At 40.2% G+C, this 22,314-nt stretch overlaps 1 protein-coding gene across 1 annotated transcript in view; it reads right to left on the bottom strand.

Moving 5' to 3' along the window:
- tub (TUB bipartite transcription factor) overlaps positions 1-20,777 on the bottom strand; it is a 79,120-nt gene extending 58,343 nt beyond the window's left edge. Inside the window, exon 1 of the mRNA XM_010890514.4 lies at positions 20,412-20,777. Within this exon, the coding sequence (XP_010888816.1) occupies positions 20,412-20,467 (56 nt within the window). The 5' untranslated portion in view covers positions 20,468-20,777. The remainder of the gene's footprint in view (positions 1-20,411) is intronic.
- Between the last annotated feature and the right edge of the window lie 1,537 nt (positions 20,778-22,314).

Below are 22,314 nucleotides of genomic sequence, written 5' to 3'. Positions count from 1 at the left end.
TTTGACCAAGAGGATATCTTGTGTGCTACCTCTGGTAAACGGGTGGGGTTTGACAAACAGCCCAGGAATGAAAAGAAGAATGTGAACTTTGTTGCTATTGCAATACAGTTACCAGTAACCTGTGAGCAGCTAGTTGCTAACCAAAAGAGTGACCATAGCTTAACTAAATGTTTTTCTAGTGTTGTCTCAGTGGAGGAGCTTAAGAAAGAAAAACATGGCATACTTAATTGACGCTAATCTCCTCATGTGCAAATGGACATCCCATGGTGACGCCGGTGGAGATTGGAATGCTATTTACCCAATAGTGGTTCCTACAGCCTTTCGACAAACTGTTTTATCCCTTGCTCACGATCACCAGTGGTCTGGTCATTTAGGAGTAACCAAGTCTTATAATCTGCAAAAATTTTTTTGGGCCGGTTCAAAACAGGATGTAGCTCAGTACTGTCGGACATGCCACACCTGCCAGGTAACTGGAAAACCAAACCAGGTTACTCCTCCCGCTCCTCTTTGTACCATACCGGCCATAGGCGAACCCTTCGAACATGTGGTTGTTGATTGTGTTGGACCATTACCGAAAACAAAAGCTGGTGGACCAGTTTCTGTTGACGATTATGTGTGTGGCCACACGATACCAAGAGGCCATTCCTCTGCGAAGGATTACTGCTCCGGTGGTGAGCAAAGCCTTGATTAAATTATTTTCAAAATTTGGGTTACCTAAGGTGGTAGAAACTGATCAAGGTTCAAATTTCCTTTCTAAGCTTTTCAAACAGGTGTTAAAGACCTTGTCAATAACGCATCGTGTGTGTCAAGCGCATATCACCTAGAGTCTCAGGGTGCGCTTGAACGGTGGCATCAGACACTGAAGTCTATGCTCCGTAAATATTGTTTGGAAACCCGGGAAGGATTGGGATGAGGGAGTTCCTCTAGTTTTATCCATGAGAAGGTACAGGAATCACTAGGGTTCAGCCCGGCTGAACTAGTGTTTGGACACAGTCAGAGGAACTATGAAAGTCCTTAAGGATCAGTTTTTATCAGAAGGATTGTGTGAAAAGGACAATGTGTTAGACTACGTGAGTCGCTTTTGTGAGCGCCTACATGGCGCAGGTGCGCTGGCAAAGGAAGCCCTGTCTTCCTCACAGAGACGCTTGAAACGTCATTATGATAAACATGCTGTTTCTTGTCCTCTGCAGCTGGTTGACCAAGTTATTGTCTTGTTGCCTGTACCAGGATCATCATTGTCAGCACGTTTCCCGGGTCCTTATGTGATTGAAAAGAAACTAAGTGAAACTGATTATGATACAAACCCCTGACAGAAAAAGCCAATCCCGTGTGTGCCACATTAACATGTTAAAGACGTACCACACCAGACCCATCACCCAGAAAGCCATTCCAGAGGAGCCGGCAGACACTGCCGTCTCCTCTGTTTCTACTGCTGGTATAGTGGGCGCACGTGTTAATGACGCTGGCGAAGATGGGTTGGAGTTGCTCAATACTCAGCAGCAGTGCGCTAGGTTGCCCAACTCAGAAATGTTGCTGTCTTTTCCGTCTAGTCTGGGTCATTTAACCGACGGACAGGCAGACAACATTGTGAGGCTGTTATACAGCTTTCCTTGTTTTTTCAGTGATGTTCCTACACACACACAAACGTGTAAGAGCATGACACAAATGTTGGAAACGCTGCCCCAATCAAGTCACAGGCATACCGGGTCAACGCTTCCAAACGGAAGATAATGTACTGGCAGACGCTTTGTCTCATGTTTAGAGATTTATAATTTATTTTCCATCCTGTGTGGATGCCTTTTCTCTTTGAATGGTGCTCTGTATACTTTTTATGTCTTGTCACAAACCGTAGTGGGTTTGCTCTTTTAAGGGGGGGGATAGTTACGCATGCAGGAACCCTGTATGTGCGTTCGTGTTTTTCCCCTCCTGCCGTTTCCCCAGGTGTCCTTTGTGTTCCTGATTGTACTCGTTGGTGTTTCCCACCTGGCAGGAATGAGTGCATCGCCTGACTGCTGAGGAGGACCAATCAGTGGAGACTCCTCCTAATTGCACAAGCTCTTCCTTTTTTCCTGTACCCGATCACACATCACCTGGTTTAAAAACCCAGTCAGTTGGTTCTCCCAGAGAGACTCATTTGCTTTACCGCACATGGACATAGACAATCTGGCCACTCAAGGACATTCAAGGACATAATAATAATACATTTAATTTTTAGGCGTCTTTCTAAGCACTCAAGGTCACCATTCAAAACACAAATCACAATAAAGACAAAAACAAACAGAATAATGCTAAAAGCAGATGAATCATGATTTAAATACTTGTCCCAAAGCTACTCCAACATTGTTTTCACCAGACAGTACTTGGCATTCATGCCTAATATTGTGAATTTGGTCTCATCAGGCCAGATTATCATTCCCCTAATGCTTATAGTCCAGGTGTATACAGTTGGTAGAGGCATACCCAAGAAGATTTGAAGCTGTGATCTCTGCCCTTCTAGAAAGTATTGAATAAAGGTTCTGAATACTTATGTAAATTAGTTATTCTTTAGAATAAATAATATATAAGTTCATAACACAACAAAATGTGGGGTCTGATAACTTTCCAAAGACACTGTAAATAGAGAAGCAGCGAAATGTCCCTTTAATATTCTTGTAATCTATTGTCTACCAGGTGCCCTTGGAGACTTTCTCAATAAGCTTATGACTCACTGCAAGCTCAGAGAAAAGGGCTGTGTACAGCTGAGTTAAAATGAAACTTCAAAATCACCTATAATTTCACTAGCTTTTCCTGTACCTTTGTTACATTCTCTTCCTCCCTATTGGCTGCTAAGGCCACTTTCTATTAAAACAAATGTCACGCTTCTTCCTCTAATCCCAATAAACTCTTTACCACCTTCAGTAATCTACTCAATCTTCCACCTTCCTCTCCATATTTCCTCTGTAAATATGATTTTGTTGACTACTTTAAAAGGCCGTGTGACATCCTCAACTCATTCACTCAACTTATTTAGTCCACTGGGCCTTCATGCATCAAACTCATCAACGCATTTCCCCAGTCTCTCCTGACAAAATACTGCAACTAGGAATGTCCAGCCTGACAATCTGCCCACCCATCCACTCCTGGCTTTGACCAACTATCTTGTGAGTGCTGCTCGTTCTGACCAATGCTCTTTCAGAATGATCTCCTCAACCAATCTGGCTTGAAGACAAGACCGAATACACTGGTCTCACAGAAGCTCTCTTCACTGTTCAAGCTGACTTTCTCCTCTGTTCTCATCCTCATAGATCTATTTGCTACCTTCAGCATTGTAAACCATCGGATACTCTTCTCTACCCTTTCAAGGCTGGGCGTCTTAGGCTCTGCACATTCTTTAGTTGACGTGGAGCAGCTCTGCAGGCTCTCACCGTCTCCTAGGGCTCAATTGTGGACCCTCTTATTTGTATACATTAAGTCATATGGCTACATCATATCCTCACACGATCTCTCCTGTTATTTTTATGCAAACTGTACAAGACGGGCGTGACAGACATTGACGTAAGGCAAGTTACGTACTTGCACCGGAATGGAACTCACCTGTCGCTTACCATTCACAAAGAAGTGTAGCCACCATGGCAAAGGCAGTGACGCTGGTGCATCGGACTGTTTCACCTTGAAGTATACAGCCATGTCATCCATGAGAACTGGAATGGACTGTGATTCTCATTCAGGCTTTGACTCGTCCAGGGTTTTACAGAATTCCCTGAAGTAAATTTTGCGAGTAAAGTTGACTTCTTGTGTTTAGTTTGATAATTAGAATTTAACATGAATGCATCCTGCTGTGTTGAGTGCTAAAGAAAATGTCTGAGGAAAGTGTGCTTGAATGCAATGGGTTCCATAAAATCATCCCATATTTGCTTCCTTCTTTCAACACCAATCCACTGGGGTGCATAGGAGGGCTACAGTATGTTCAAATCATTCAACAGATGCAAATAACTGGGGTACAGAAAATGGCATTGTCAATTGCACTGGAACCACTGTCATTGTTAGAAGACAGATATTTTTTCCTATACATCAATGGTGGGTATTTCCTCAACATGAGCAACCGCAAAATACACTAAAGCATGAACAGTATTGGGACAGTAGTGAGCTAGCAGTCGCTATACATAGCTATACAAAGAGGAAGAAACCAATCACAAAGAAATTGCTCAGACTTCAGTCACTAGACTTTGACTTGCCTTGAAGAAAAATGTTAAGCACAATCTCCCCCAGAAAAGAAGACTGAAACGACCCAACTGCACACACAGTTGCGATTGTGAAGTGTGCACCAAGACCACAAAGCAAACAGAAACCTTCACACTAATAACCTCCCGAACTCCCACCTCCTCCCCCAGATGGAACTACACTGGTGCAGTGTGTCACAGCTAACATGCACCACCTTCCTTCCATTCATCCACAAAGAATGGTTCAGGGAAATACCCCTAAAAACACAGAGAGGAAGTATTACACAAACGTTACAGGCAGGCAAGCTCACCCATCAGATATTCATTTCATATTGTGTGCCTCCTGGGATAAACAGACTTGTTGATTTGGGGATTCAGCCCAACCAAGGAGTAGGTAAGGTTGGGTTCTGTCTCTTCTCCCAGTCACCTACTGTATGGGGAGAGGTCTAGAGTGAGAATCAGCCAACCCAGAGCAGGTTTGGTTTGTGTGTCAGTGAAATCCCCAGTAATGGTGATACATTGCCTGCCAGACAGCCAGGCTGCTGAGTAGTATGGCAATAGAGTGGCAGGAAGGGGGACAGCCCCCACACTTAAAAAATCTACCCCCATATGCTCGGTCTGTAGCTTAGCTCTTTCCCCACTCTTTAGCGACCCACCTCACCTTCCATCAAGTAGACTTTTTTGTTAGGGGGGGTATATCAGCAAGCAGACATTGAGCAAGCTGATTTTTTTTTTTTAATGCATGCACACCTACACCCCCACACTCAAACCAACCTCCCACAGACACACTCCTGCAAACAAACCAAAAGCTATCATGGACTACATACTACATATATATGATGTGGCCAGATGCATGGCTGTGCCTGTCTTAGGTTGTCCCGGTTTCAAAAGGTTGGATCTTACCCGTGTTTGGCTAACCAGCCTTTTTCATTGGCCACATACCCAGCCCTGTGGAAGGGAATGTAGGAGGTACTGTCTGCACAATTGAATATGTTGCACAAGCTTATAGTAAACTCTATGTTCCCCCCTTGAATCCTTAGGGATTCCACTTCCACAATGTTGTCACTTGATGCAAGATCCTCCTGTGGCTTTACCTCCAGTAACCACCCCAGGCCACAACGCTATGGCCAGCACCATCCATACATACACTAATGACCCAAAACATTATTACCACTCACAGGCGAAGTGAATAACGTTAATCATGTCCTAACAAGGGCACATGTCAAGGTCTGGGTAGATTCGATTGGTAAACAAACAATAATATCAACAATCACTTCTCATAGTCAACATGTTGGATGCAGGTGAAATGGGCAAGAGAAAAGACCAGAGCGACTTTGACAAGGGCCACATTTTTATGGCCGGACGACAGGGTCAGAGCATCTCTGAAGTGGCATGGCCAGTGGGGTGCTCCCAGTCAACAGTGGTCCGAGGAGGGACAAACCGCAGACCAGTCACAGGGTGTTTGGCGCCTAAGACACATTGATGCACGGGGGCAACAAAGGCTACCCCGTCCGGTCTGAACCGACCGAAGGTCTGAGTTAACAGAAAAGTTGAATGATGGTAACGGGAGGAATGTGTGACAACACACAGTGTAATGCACCCTGCTGCGTATGGGGCCGCGTAGCCGCAGACCGGTCACTGTCCATGATGACCCCTGTACCACCGTTGAAAGCGCTTATAATGGGCACGCGAGTGTTGGAACTGGACCTTGGAACAGTGGAAGACAGCCGGTCTGGGCCGATGAGTATGAGGCTGTGTGCAACGTTTACCTGGGGATGTGACGGCACCAGGAGTGTGAGTAACTGGGCAATGTTCTGCTGGGAAAACCTGGGTCCGGGCTTTCATCTGGACACACACACACAGCTCTCCTATAACTGATCAGCCCAAACCCAAGTAGAGTTTTACTGTAGCTTAGCATTCAACCACATGTGTACACAACATTTTGAGTGCTACACTTTCTGCTAACACTGACACACACACACACACACACACACACACATACACACACACACACACACACACACACACACACAGCCCTGTACCTAATCCCTCAGTGCCAAACAGAAGCATGCATAAAACATGATTTGGACTAGGAAATGTCAGACTGAATGAAACAGTGTCCTCACGTCCCAGTGAGAATTGAGATTGACTTACTCTGTACTCCAACAGTTCTCTGGATCAATCCAGGAATATTTACTGCTCTCTGACAAATAATAACTGGGATTCATAGGGAAATCAAGAAACCAATATGAGTATAGTTCCTACACTGGCAGGCACCAAATGTTGATTCCTTTATTTGTGGGGTTGTGCAGCTTGTATGAAAGGTGGATTATCAGGGTTGTTTTTGGCAGGTTTATTTCCAGATCAACAGGACTTTTGTTTATTCTGAGACTACACTTCAAAAACAAAAAGTTTATTGGAGTGTCTTTTTACTTTAAAACTGTAGAATAACCACTATATGTTCTTCAAGAAAAAATTAGAAAGGGTATGGTGAAGAGCTCTTGTTACCATTTGAACAATCTACCTGTGCCACAATGTACCCCAAAAGGTTCTTTGAATAATTATTTTGCAGAACCATTACAGAACCATTTTGGAAGAACTTGTATGGGTATCCACACACTGTCAACAACCCCTAATGGGCCTTCCAATAACCCTTTCTTTTTAGAGTGTAGGTAAAACATTTAACTAACACCAGCTGCCTGCCCAGGCACTCAGGGTTTTATCGCAATCTCAGAAATACAAACTGCTGCTCCAGATCACACTCACACTCCATTCCAAGCCGTCTAGACAGAGAGACAAAAGGTTGTGGTTCACAGTACCTCCGCCCTACGTCCATCAAGAGCATTGTGCGCACATCTCACATGATGAATTGATGACAATTCATCATTTCCAAAGTACCCAAATTCCATCCACTTTAACTGGAGAATCCGAAGGGATGAAAAGCCACAAATTCGATGAATGTTAGTTCTGACCACCATCAGTTTTGACCACCTTTGTGACTAAGACAGAAAGATGTAAGAGATGTAAAGAGGTCTTAACTGTATGTTTCTGCAACGTTATAGTCACTTTTCCAGCATGTGCAGTGCAACTGAGCCTTTAACCATGTTACGTCTATTTCAGTTTAATTAATGACCAGGTATCAAGAAGGATCAGGTATAAGTTGGAAGTCTCACTCAGTTAAATTAAAATGTCTTCAATGGCAATGCCTATGATAGAAAGATGCACATGTTCATATAATAAGCTAGCACACCAACTTGTGTATAAAACTTTGTTTTGTAGTGATGTGTTTCTATTTTAACAGTGAAATTGTCTATACATGCTTTCTGAACATTTATTCTGATGTTATTCTAAACAGAGCATTCATTTACAGTAGTATCGTTTTCAAAGCAAGTATACGGATACACTGTTTTCTACTCAATAGTACTCTAGTATCTAGACATCTGAGTCTTTTGCTTTACGTTTTTTATTTAATAAGAAAAGAGGCACTGTGAGTATTAGTGATTTCTATTTTATTATTCGTAATGTTGTTTTGTTTATCACCATGAATTCCAAATTGTACAAATGGGAAGCGGGTTTACAGTAATGTACCGTCTGTTGAGAAAACCTGCCTTTAATAAATCCACTTCCCCGATTTCCTCGCTACCACCATCTAGTGGTAGACTACAGAGGCAACCATCCGTTTGTCTGTCTGCACATCCCTCCATGATAATCACTGTGCTAATAGGACATAATAGAAAGCAAAATAATGTAAACCCACTATGTGTGGGTGTGTGTTTTGTGTTCATGCAATCTACATTAAAGGCAGTAATATAACTGATGTTTTTTCTTTACGTCAGCCTGCTGCTTTTAGACTGCCTGCAGGTTGCTCTTGTAACCATGGCAACAACAGATGATCACCGTCCAAAACAGATTTTGTTACATACAATGTAAGCCTCAATATCGCACATGTCATGTAACACCTACAACTGAGACATCACCTCTTATTCATGATAAGATATTTATAGTCTGTCATACCAGCAATACATTGTACATTGCTACGATGATAAACAGAGGGAAAGATTAGGGTAAGAGTATTTATTTTCTTGGCTACTGGAAGTTGATCATATTAAATAAAATAACGTCTAAATGAGGTACAGTATATATGGTTAGAATATCCTTTTACTCTTGATTGCTGGCAGTCTTAGAAAACATAACACCCTGACATCTCTTGGGATGTTCACGACTGCTATATACCACCAGAAACAACTGTTATTTTTCCCTTTGAACACAAGAGGGAACACTAATACCAGAACGATAGTGAATCACATGATCCACGTCAGCCATTGGTATCACATGGTGGTGCTATTCTGCATCAGATCAGACCAGATACTATGCCCTCAACAATTACTGGTATCCTCAGTAAATATAAACGAAAAAAACAATTCTTTATTAACTTGATGTTACACAAAAAATTATAATAAATCCAACCTTTGAGTGAACATTTTTAAAAGAAAACCAAAATGTCCCCATTAAATAATTATTGTAAATTGTGATTAATTATTGCTTTCAAAAACAAGTATTCTGGACTGCAGTATATGTGCAGCTGTACTGTATAAACAACTGCAGAGCAGGAGTTACTGCTCCTAGGGTCCATCCAAACATGACATAATACAGAACATTAAAAGATATTTACAGTACAAAGACAGAATCATATACATTTAAAAACAACATTGCAATCCACTGCTCTACTGAAACAATGGATTTGTTTGAACAGGCTTTGAGATCTTAAGATACACTAATAGGTGGACTCCCACTGTAGGTGAAAAGCAAATATATATATATTTTTTAATATTTCAATAGTCAATAAGTATTTGTTTTCATATATTTGAAAACGTACCTCTCCCCCTTGAGATTTAGTTCAGCTGAATCATTTCCTACAATTTTAAGAAGGATGACAACATCACAGGCACACCAGCATCTGAAAAAATCTCTCAGTCAAAGCTCATCTGACTCATCAATCGTAGAGTACATCCTCACCTCCTCCATCACTGTCTGGTTGGGGTTTGTGTCTGCCTGCTGCAGTAATAAGGTGCAATACATAGACTGAGTCACAGAGAAGGTTGGACCCTCCAGTCCTACATGACTTCAGGGGAAGGAAGCATCCAGGCAAGATTCATTGTTGATCTGTCCCAGTCCTGTCACCCACTGTTCCTAACATTACTCTCCAGCAGATGGACAGTAGACTGTAGGTCAGTCACGCCATCTGTCCCACAGAGATCACATCAAGCCACCTGCATCTAGATAGATGCACACACTGGATGTCACGTCAACACCCGTGGATTTTCACACCCAACCTCAATAAGTTTCCAGAATTCCTAATGAAATTGTAGTCATGGAAAGCCAGATCAAGCTAATTTTGAAAACTTCCGTATTTACACAAAGTCCTTACAAATATCCTGGTTCAAATATAGTTTCTGCCTGATGTCTCCTGCTGACATCCACCTGGTTGTGCTGCTTATCTGAATTCCACCAAAATACTCTGGCCACAGACCACATGCAGGGTTCATAAACATTTTGCCAAATGGAATTCCATGACTTTTCCATGACCTTTGGCCAAATTTGACCAAATTTCCATGAAAAATTATTTTGTGTCATTTACATATACATAAAATGAATTATGAAAACATAAAACATGATATTTAAAGTCCCATTATTGCAAAACTAATTAATAACTGAGGAATTACACAAATAGGTTGATTCAAACATATTTATTTATATATTTTAGATAGAAATATGCTACAATAGCAGTATCAATATGTAAAACTATAAATATATACGATTTCTTCACAGATTTAACAGTAAGACATTGAGGGGCAGTTTCCTGGACATGGACAAAGCTTAGTTCTAGAGTAAAAATTATTGTAAATGAAGAATCTCCATTTAAATCGTTTGCAATTTATTAATGCTCAATCTACTGCTTTTATGCTCAGTCCACTGTTCTTATTTGTTTTTATTTCTTTTCTATTTCTTTTGTATAAATTGTTGCACTGACAGGCCAGAAAAAAAAAAATCCTTGTTTGTTGCGAAACTTACCTGGCAATATACATTTTTCTGATTCTGATTTTAGTCTAATCCCTGTTTGGGAAACTGCCCCAAAATGTACATAACATTACTATGCATACAGGCGGCCGAAATGAGCTTTCTCCGCAGGGTGGCTGGGCGATCCCTTAGAGATAGGGTGAGAAGCTTGGTCACCCGGGAGGAGCTCAGAGTAGAGCCACTGCTCCTCCACATCGAGAGGGGTCAGCTGAGGTGGCTTGGGCATCTGTTCCGGATGCCTCCCGGACGCCTTCCTGGGAAGGTGTTCCAGTCCCGTCCCACCGGGAGGAGACCCCAGGGAAGACCTAGGACATGCTGGAGGGACTATGTCTCCCGGCTGGCCTGGGAACACCTCGGTGTCCCCCCGGAAGAGCTAGAGGAAGTGTCTGGGGAGAGGGAAGTCTGGGCATCTCTGCTTAGACTGCTGCCCCCGCGACCCGGCCCCGGATAAGCGGAAGAAGATGGATGGATGGATGTTTAAGCTATCCCAACTTAAAGGAGTTTCGACTACAGTATAACAATATAAATATAATTATATTGCATAATTAGCATTACATTTTACAGTATATCTTGAACATTCAAGCGACAGACAACAAACCAACTTTGTTTTGCATAGTTAGGCTATCCCAACTTCAAAATCTTAAACTTTCTTTTCAAAGTGGTAAAACAAGCCCCTTTAACTTTACTTGTAATCTGTCTGTAATACATTAAAATGTTTACTGTGATGCTACTTTTGATCAACTATGCACAGCAACAGCTGCAGTCTGCAGTCAGCATAGCAACGAGATGAGACAACTGCTTAGTCAATGTTAGCAATGTTACCTAGCAGCTACTAACCTAGCTAGCTAACATTGGTGAAAGACATTTCACTTTGCTTGTTCTAAGCCAGTTAGCAGCACCCCATTGTATCATTATATATTATTACTGGCTGTTCTTAAAATTTTACAAATTCAGAAAAACTGCACTAAATTTAAGATAAGACTGTCAACATTGTTTACAGATGTATTGACTCACATGATAGTTATTATAGCCTCTGATAACTGTCCTAAAGACGTCTTCATTGCTGAGTTAGGTCATTTAATATACCGAAGTACTATACCACTCTAACCTCTCAGAACTGTGTCCTGACTGCGGGCCCAGAGGCAAATGCTAGCTACCCACCAACACCTAAAGTCAACCCATTACAGAATACAGTGCCTTTGCTGAACCCCCAGTTTCACCCATCAACTGCAATGCCTATGTAATGCATAAGCCAGCAACATTGGGGTATACATTTGCATGTATAAAAGGGTGACCCTATAAACATCACCAAATTCAGAATTAACTTCAGAAACAATAAAGCAACAATCGTGCAATTCCTATCTGAAAGGAATAATAAGGATAACTGGGAAACAGGAAAAGAGAGAGGGAAGAGAGAACAGTGAAAGACAAAGAAAAAATACAGAAACAGACAGAAAGACAGAGACAGAATGAAAGAAAAGAGGCGGGGAGAGGGAGAAAAGGAGGGTGAGCTAAGATTGATACAGACTTAATAAGCAGCACACACAATCTTCTGTCTGTTTATCTTCCTGTCAGCTTGTTCTACCATCACTATTCACCAAAGCAACAGGCCCCACTGGTACCAAACAAACACACACACACACGTAAACTACCCTAACTCCTAAACCTAACTCTTAATGCCCTAATTCTGAACCTAACTTTAACCTTAACCCTAAACTTAACCCACCAAGACGATTTCAGCAACAAGGTCTGTATGTATGTCTTCTACAGCCTGTCTGAAGATGGAGTGTGAGAGACAGTAGACTGTGTGCTATCACAGCCAGTACCATTCCTCGCCCTCTCTCTCGCTCATCTACAGTAACAAAAAAAGTATGTGCTGTGCTCTATTTACCATCTAGTGTTGGGAGAAGTGAGGATTTTAAATAGAAAATGTAATTTTGCAGTGGTTTTATCTAGAGCGACTTACATAAACAACTTAGCCCAACTGCCTTGTACGCATAACAACAGATGTTTTACCTTTTTGCTTAGGGATTGGTTCCTCATCAAACACTCAGAACTAGCTGCTTTTTGATGGTTCAGGAGCAGTAGAAGAGACGTTTGGTCTCAGCTCACAGCCTCAGAAAAAAGGAATGCAGAGAAATGTGCACCACACAACCTGACTTTTGAAATATGAGCTCTAATAAGACAATACCTTCATGTACTGATAAGCCTGCTGAGCAAAATGGCTTGGGCTTATTTTTATCAGTTTGTTTTATTTTTATTTCAAATGAGGAACAGAGGAGGCAAAAAAAGTTTTATCTTTCATAATAACTTTTGAACCTTGGGTTTTCTAGGCATAAGCAATTAAATAACTGCACCCTCAGCATCATTCAGATGGACCATATTTTGGCTATGCTAAAACAATTAACTGTGTTGTTAGAGTAGTCTGAACAGAAATGCCAAAATATGTAATGGTCCCTGGCTCAAAAAGGTTTGAGAACGGCTGAACTAGGTTCATCCAGTCAGTTTGCAAGTTGAATGGTTAACAATGGTCTCCAATGGCTTACCCTAATATTTTGACACAAAGCTCATCTGTAGCTAGGACTATAACTCAGTATACATTTGTCTGTCCAACCTCCAGCGGAGATTTGAGTTCATCATCATGTTTTAATTGTTGTAAGCAAATTCTGCAAGATCAGATTCCCTGAGGCTGTTGTAATCGTTTGCTTATGTTTGTTATTAGAGCCACACACATGCAAACAGAGATTACCATTCACACTATATCCATATACATTTTCAAACACATGCATGTGCAGTTTGGGGTCATTTGGAAATGTCCTTGTTTTACATAAAAACATGCATGAAATGACTTCATAGGAAATACAGCAAAATGAATAGGAAACATACAAGTGCATCAGAAACAATTTGAATATCATGGAAAAATGTTTTTCCTTCATATTTTCTAGATTCATTACACCTTTTTTTGTTTCAATCTTGATGATTATGGCTTACAGCTCATGGAAATCAATAATCCAGTATCTCAAATTATTAGAATAAAACATTTATAATGATGACCTAAGAAGAGCTGTAAAACATTTACAATACACAAAGTTGTCAATTTGTTGAAGTAATCTTAAGGAGATTTCACCCTAGGTTTACTGAAGCACCGCCCCTAAATTGGATTGGCTTGATGGGCACTTCTTACATGCCATACGGTCAAGCTGCTCCATCAACAGCTCAATAGGGTCAAGATCCGGTGACCGTGCAGGCCATTCCATTATAGACAGAATAACAGCTGCAGTGTTTCCCCTACATTTTCTTCCAGCATTGGGGTTATAGTGTGCCTGGATTTATAACAAAATCCCGGTCCAAATCTAATGAGTACCAGCAAATTAACAACACTAATACCATGAAAATATGCTTTTTCTATTTTAGATATTTTCTCTACATTAATTTACTTAAACTCTAAACATTTTTCAATGTGCTCCACCTTACATTCTTTACCTTATGTAGAGTATGATTAAATAGTAATTCATGTTTCGTTTATACTTTTTCCCACATAGTTATTCTAATATGCAAATTTGCAAAAAAATTATTAATATATATAATTTCATCGCAGGCTTTTATTTTGAAAGTAAAAAACAAGAGGTATTTTTATTGCTGCCAAATCTCTAATGTTGCCTGCATGACACTAATCTACTGTAGCCGAGTGGTGACAGTTTGCTAGCTAGCTAGCTCCTTACCTTGTCTCTCAGAATCTGGCTACCTGCTTCATATCAATGTGTCAGCCCCTTAATGACCGTTCCACACAGACGAACGCAGATGCACGTTTCTCTGACCTCACTCGCTAGCTTCATACTCAGAACGTCGGGTGCAGGCTGTTGTCGCTCTGCTCTGATGCTCGTGTGATAAGAAACTGTGCTCTGCTTGGTAAAGAAAATTTATAAAATAAAAGTGTTTTCCTGTGACGGCAGATCACAATTTAGCAGCAGAATAGTGCTTCTCTGATTACAATAAGAGGGACCACTGAGCTGACTTCTTCTTCCCTAAATCGTTTTTGCATAGATTGGAATTGTGCTTTCTAAATTCAATAGTCATGCACAAACGTTAACAATGTCTACACTGTATTTCTTATCAATTTGATGTTTAAATGGACCAAAGATTTGCTTTTCTTTCAAAAACAAGGAAAATTCTAAGTGACCAAATACTTTCGAATGGTAGTGTATAATTGATTACATGTATTTACTTTGTCCCTCAATTTACACAAAATAACCCATAATGACAAAGCAAGTACACATTTTCAGAAAAAGTGTGTCAATTGATTGAAAAATTAAAAACCAAATCTCACATAAATATGTTTTCAGACCCTTTGCTATAACACTTCAAATTAAGCTCAGATGCATCTTCTGTACTTTGAGACGTTTCTAGAACGCGATTGGAGTCCACCTATGACAAACTCTCCCTATCACATGTAGCTCTATAGCAAAGCAGACACAGGCTCCCTTCACCAAGCTCTGGGACATTACGTATATAACCATTTCCCTGATTGTTGTGATTGGACCCAGTCCAGTCAAACAATGCTCAAGTACATGATCTTCTATACGATGTTAGCTTCTGCTGGGGCAACAGCACTTGATATTTGGCTATCTTTTTAAGTTTGTCATCTATCAAGTAATTTTAAATAAACTGAAGTTTAATTATAGCTCAGAATACTGAAAATGACTGCAGGTTCTAGACATACAAGTATATTTTACTTGTGTAATAGCGCTATTTATCACGTTAATGCCAATGTTAATTTTCACATGTAAGACCCAAACTGTTCCCCATCACCCTGGTGCTAGCCCTCAAAGTGAACTCTTGACTTAAAAGCCAGTTCCAATACGTATTTTTCATTACAACCCTCTAATCAGAGACTTAGACCTGGGACACCAGGCAGGTGCAATTAATGAAGAGGTAGAACAGAAAATCAGTAGGCTGTGTTTTAGGGAAATGACTAATGCCATATAATTTGTCTCACAAAATATATGGAGCCTGTTAAGCACAGTGTCACCTGACACAATGGAATATTTATGATTAGAAATTGTAAAAACCACTGAACAACCATCCAGTAGCCTAAGTAATGATTTTTGTAAATAAGGTGGTTAATGGTAAAACCGCATTTTAATTTACGTGTGATAGTATGCTGTGCTCTGCCCTTGCTCTTTTCCTCTTTACATTCAATAGGTGGAACACTGAGGTGGCTCTTGAATAATGCAGGAGTATTGTTCTGCTCACACTGGCCCATAACAGAAATACTAAGTACATGAAGTACATTTTTAACAGACATCATTGCATTTACACTGAAATTAGATCAGAACACAATGAGTTTGTCCACCTCCGGAGGTATTCAGGAACTGAGCACATAGACCTGACATTAACAAGCCTTTTTTGTATTAGAATAAAAATGTACACACGGTTTACATTCTTAAGACAAGATGTAAACTGGGTCGAAAGCTGTGATTACAAGAAGCAAAGATCAGATATGGTCTACTGAAAATAATAAATTCAATTTATCAATGAGCCAGTGATTGAAAAGAGCCTGTGTGAATGCAGACTAAATGCTGCAGTGTTCAGTTAATAACAGTTCTCAGCATGTCTCGTAGAGGAATTAACTCATACTTGATTATTCTCATGCACAAATGCCTCCTCATGATCCTTATTTGGACAGAGAAGTAATGTTTCCAAAATGGTAAAAAGCCTTTGTCTGCTGTGTTGCGGTTACCACAGAAACTGGTAGATGGTGAGTCAGTAATTCAGTGATGGGCTGACTCCGTCAGGTATGTTAGGGGCCACAGCGGTAGACGGGTCTAGGCCAGCCAGGAGTTACACACCAGAATACAGACACAGGAGGAACATTATCTGCTTTCCAAAGGTGTCTCTCTGCAGTCCAGCCACCCTTAAGGCACAGACAGACAAGCAAGATTGATGAACATCTGCTGGCTGAGAACTCTATATACTGAGTCCGTAGAAAGAGTCTGTAGAAACCAGCAACAATAATCTGTCACTCGGCCAATGCCATTGGACACTAAAACCCAACCTTCCTCTCTCTACCCAACCATGGCCATCTTTCTTCCTGCTCTCAGTCTAACCCAACCTTCCTCTCTCTACCCAACCATGGCCATCTTTCTTCCTGCTCCCAGTCTAACCCAAGCCATCTCTCACCTCTGTCACCCTGAGTCAATAAGCGACAAACTCTGTTATTTACGCAGTCAAACATAAATTCAGCAACGCAGAGGAGGATATGGAAATTAGAGATAAACTGTTGACCTGCACATGCAATCCCTGTGCAGACAATCCATAATGAGAGATGTAGGACGATGGATTTAAACCCACCTGATATAGTAGAGGCCACTAGTTACATTTGTTGCTGACACTCCTTAGTATATGATTATAAACTGTGTGCATGTGCATGTAATGCCGCTCCAGTACAAAGCATATATACACACACACACACACACACACACACACTAGTGCTTTCAAACGATTAAAATAATTAATCGCATAATCTTCTGTAGTTACGATTAATCGCGATTTTAGAATGTGTTCAAATGTTGCCCTTAATACACATTTTTAAATACATACTGTTTAAAAAGCAGTGCATTATGGTAAAGACATACTGTGTTTTATTGCAAACTATGGACAGTGCTTGACTTGGAATTAAATGAATGCAAGTTGTCAACTCCCTTAGTTTAGTTTAATGTACATACAATGTCAGTCCATACCTTACCTAAATCACCCAAATGGCCCTGAGCAAAAGTTTACATACCCTTGAATGTTTGGCCTTGTTACAGACGCAGGAAATGACACACACAGGTGAAAAGGGCGATTAAAGGTGAATTTCCCACACCTGTGGTTTTTAAATTGCAAGTAGTGTCTGTGTATAAATAGTCAATGATTTTGTTAGCCCTCATGTGAATGCACTGAGCAGGCTAGATACTGAGCCGTGGGGACCAGAAAAGAAAAATACCTGCCTAACAAGGTAATGGAACTTTATAAAGATGGAAAAGGATATAAAAAGATATCCAAAGTCTTGCACAGTATTGTTCACAGTAATGTTCAATCACTTATTAAGAAGTGGAACATCCAGGGATCTCATGATACCAAGCCGAGGTCAGGTAGACCAAGAAAGATTTCAACCAAAAATGCCAGAAGAATTGGTCGAGATACAAAGAAAAACCCACAAGAAACCTCAGGAGAAATACAGGCTGCTCTGGAAAAAGATGGTGTGGTTGTTTCAAGGAGCACAATACAATGATACTTTAGTAAAAATGAGCTGCATTGTCGAGTTGCCAGAAAGAAGCCTTGACTGAGCCAATATCACAAAAATGGCAAGCATGTTAAAAGTGAATGCAGCATGTTATCAAAACATACTGGCAGACAATTTGCATTCTTCTTCACGAAAGCTGCACTTGGGATGCTCTTGGACTTTCCAGCACGACAATGACCCTATGCACAAGGCCAAGTTGACCCTCCAGTGGATACAACAGAAAAAGGTGAAGGTTCTGGAGTGGCTATCACAGTCTCGTGACCTTAATAACATCGAGCCACTCTGGGGAGATCTCAAACGTGCGGTTCATGCAAGACAACCAAAGACATTGCAGGACCTGGAGGCATTTTACCAAGACGAATGGGCAGCTATACCACCTTCAAGAAATCGGAGCCTCATAGAGAACTATTACAAAAGACTGCACGCTGTTATTGATGCTAAAGGGGGCAATACACTGTATTAAGAACTAAGGGTATGCAGACTTTTGAACAGGGGTCAGTTAATTTTTTCTTTGTTGCCATGTTTTGTGCTATTCTGTTATAACCTACAGTTGAATGAGAATCCCATCAAAAAATAAAAGACGTGTTTTGCCTGCTCAATCATGTTTTCATTACAAATGGTACATATATTACCAATTCTCCAAGGGTATGCAAACTTTTGAGCACAACTGTACACACACACACACATATTACAGTTGACAATTAGACACTGACCAAACAGACCACTTATTCTGGACATTTGGATGATTTCATTCATCAGAATTAATAACCTATGGCCCTTCTAACAAAACATAGTGCACATTTCCTCTGCTTTTCCATGTTTCCATGTTTTTTTAAAAGCCAGTGGCAGCATTATTAATAAAGAATGCCCCCGCAGCAATGTGCTAAACAGTCCTATTAGCTTCATTATTGCATCAAATAATTTCTACATAATGAGTACCTTCTGAAATAAAAGATTGTTAAAATGCTATATATATAGAAGGGTTTGTTTTAAAACTGCAATATACTTATACTATACTATACCTGGCATGTACGTGATCATTATATATTGATAATTTCAGTAGAGACCAAATGTGATTCTTCTGTCTCCTCTTATTGAATAGTATCTCTCCTCCCCACCTTGGCTCTCCATCATTCTGTGGTTGCTGTGTTTACCAGGGCGCCAGTCTTGTTGAACTAACACAATGTGAGTGCACCGCTCCAACCTTCACAGATACAGGCAGGAATTACGATGCCTGCATAAACATACTACAGCTCAAGCTATTCAAGCGACAGCAGTACCTTGCAACAACAGCAGGATGGAAGTCATGTATTGCAATAAAGAATGTATGCATTTTAAGTCAGGATTGAATACTCCACTGACAGTGAGAATTGCACTGCACAGAAACTGTCAATCATTATAAAATAGGCTTACCATTAAGCATCAGCTATCCTTGAATAAATTCACATTCAATAAATTGGTTATTGACTTGTGAAAATATATAAAAATATTGTTTTTGTTGGTTAGTTGTACCTGCACCATAATTCTGGTAGTGTTAATTCAAAAGTATTTTCTTCATGATGTGTTTATTGTTATGTTTATATTTACTGGACTTTCATTTAAATGACTGATCAACACTTGACAATTCTTAGCTTGAATACTGACAGTGGATTTTGATGTTTGTTGTTTGTGGCAGCAGCAATTTTATGACTGAAATTCAAGTGACAATTAATGTGTACTTCATAGAGACATTAATAGATTAGAACACCACAGTCATTTATTGATACGCTAAACCTTATCAGCAAATCTCACGGCCTAAAACATATTGTTGATATTTGAAGCAGAACCCATTTGGGTTCCATACAGAAGGGTTCTACATGGAATGCTAAAGGGTTCTATATAACCCCCCCCCCCCCCCCCCCCACACTCCCCCCGCTTCCCACTTTCATAGATGCACAGAGCCGAGATAAATTGTATGAAGCTGTCGGAGACCCAGCAGCTCTCACTGCAATCTCTTCGGATGTTCAAGCAGGACAGTTACAGTGTCTTGAATACCAATCACACTGTAAAGGATGTAAAGAACCAAGCCTAAAGCATCTTACTGACTGACTGATTGCCTGTGTGCTTTGTTAGTGTTTCAGCGTTCATGTTGACCAATAAGGGGACGCCAAACTGAACACAAGGGCTAACAAGCATAGAACTGTACTGTAGTTGTTAAATGCATGCAGAATTGGAACATGAAGCTATTTCTCCACTTACAGTTGACAAAGCTTAGTAAAACCCATCCAAATGCTTCAAGTTATGCATTTCATCAAAATGATATTCTCATAGCTATTATTATGTAAGAATGTATTTGAGAACATTTATACATACTGTATGTTTCAGAAAATCATCATGGACTGAAAGCAATATTGTCATAGTAACAGGCAAATCATTTCTTTAGCGCGCGCGCACACACACACACACACACACACACACACACACACGCACGCACGCACGCACGCACGCACGCACGCACGATAAGCTAGGTTCCACACAAAAATGGGGGGCAATTAACTAGATCATGTACAGGATGCAAATGTTTAAAAAGTGCTTTATGAACACAGTTGCTTCTCCGTGAAGAGTGCATGGCAGAACCTAAACTAGGTTCAAAACAAGGACTCACGGTGCACCAAATTTCGGCACTTACAGCCTACGTCTAGGGCTAGGCTTCTAGTATTTTTAACCGGTGTGGTTGGTTAGGATAAATTGCAATAAACTTCTAATTAGAGAAGACAATGGTGGCCGAACAAACACGAGAGGTTCTGATGGCAAGTTTGTGATATCAGTTCTCATGCAGACGTTAATGTTGACAAAGGATAAACGCTTACCTGTCATAACTCCATCGACTGTAGGACATGCTCCTGTTGCTGCTGACTCCTTCCATTCTATAGGGTGTTTCTAAATAATGATAAATGTGACAGTAAAATAAAGCCTAGTTTGATACCGCGGACCTATGTGCGCAGAGATCCTCCACCAGCTCTATCGTATTCGCACGACTGCAAACTGTTTCCTCCTCGGAACGAAGAAGAGTCGGCATGAGGTGTACACCAATTCATGGATTTCTATGCTATGTATGGGAAATAGCAGCCTCAGAACCTGCGCACAGAAAAGACGATAATGTGACGGGTCTCTTTCGACGCCCAGGATCGTTCAATTCAAATTCCCATAGCCGGCATTTATAATGTCAGAAGTTTCGACGAGCTACAATGCTAACGTTACGCAGTGTGTACTTCCAGAAATGTCTAAATACAATTATTTATTTTTTTGACCTATATAAATCCACCACAGTGAACTGTAAAGAATAAATAAGAAAATAAGAAATGAATGCATGCACAAATTGGCTGATGCAGCAGCCGTGCTGTATCCCTAAAGATAATTGATTGTATTTGTAGACGTTTTCATGCACTTAATTGCAGTAAAGCAAAATCAGCGTCAAGCTACCATTATTGTCGTTTATATAGAAAATTGTTCAAAGATTTAAAAAAATCATGAAGAAATAATTATATTAAAAAAATTATTGTGCAACAATTATTGACAGCCATAGAAAATCATACGAACAAAATCGAATTTATATATATTCAGATTAAGATTTTACTTATTAAAGATCCATAATATCCTGTTTCATTGGGGTAAAAATATGATGTGACACAGACTAAACTCTGACAAAAGATTGTTGACCTTTACAAATCAGGGAATGGTTTTAAAAATATAGTGCCTAAAATACTCCACTGTCAGTACAATAGTAAATACATTTGAAACATCTGGAGCTGTGATTAACCTGCCTGGAAGAAGAATAAGGTATGTTTTTGCCCACACACACAGTGAGAAAGATTGTAAAATAATACCATGGATCACAGTTGTGGCAAAAGGGTAGCAAAAAACTCCAAGGATCACAGTTGGAGAATTGCACATGTTGGTTACATTAACACATTTTTTGGAAGGGTTGCCTGAAGAAAGCCTCTGTTGTCACAAAACCACAAATGTCAGTGCATGTATTTGGCTAAGAGTCATTGGAACTTTGATTAGAACAAGGTACTGTGGTCTAATGTGTTTAAAATGTTATGTTTGGAGATTTGATGACCCCAAGATTCAAACAATTTTCTCAATTCTCTAACTGTGATCCTAGGAGATTATTTTGCCACTTATTTGCTAGAACTGTGATTATTGTTCTCCCACATAGCACTCTCCTTCAATACATGATAGTTTATATGTGTTTCATGTCAGATGTATGGCCAAAGCATGCAAGTGTTGTGTCTTCAGGCGTAGCGCTGATGTAGTGCGAGTTTGTTGTTGATGGTGTGAATCTACATTTTTATTTAACCCTTGTGCCCTCTTCAAATTTACTACCCTCTTGACACCTTGGAGGACAAAAATGTCCCATTGACTTCCATTAAAAACATTTTTTTTTCATCTCACTGCCATTACAGTATAAAACCATGCATTTTTTAATCTAAGCATTTCATTTTGAAGAAAAGTAGTGATATTTGAAATGTTTACTGTATTCCACCACACACACACACACACACACACACACACACACACACACACACACACACACACACACACACACACACAAACAAACACACACACACACACAAGGTGTCAAGAGGGTGCAAAATTCGTAAAAAGATTATGAAAGATATGTAAGAGTTAAAGACATTGGATTTCAAAAATTTAACTAAAAATAAGAATTCTGGCAAAACATCATGCCCCTAGTTGCAACACAGACAA

The sequence above is a fragment of the Esox lucius genome, chromosome 2 (assembly GCF_011004845.1).
Source record: "Esox lucius isolate fEsoLuc1 chromosome 2, fEsoLuc1.pri, whole genome shotgun sequence".
NCBI classification, from domain to species: domain Eukaryota; kingdom Metazoa; phylum Chordata; class Actinopteri; order Esociformes; family Esocidae; genus Esox; species Esox lucius.
Note: the sequence above shows the minus strand (reverse complement) of the source record. Positions and strands in the feature narration are given on the sequence as shown.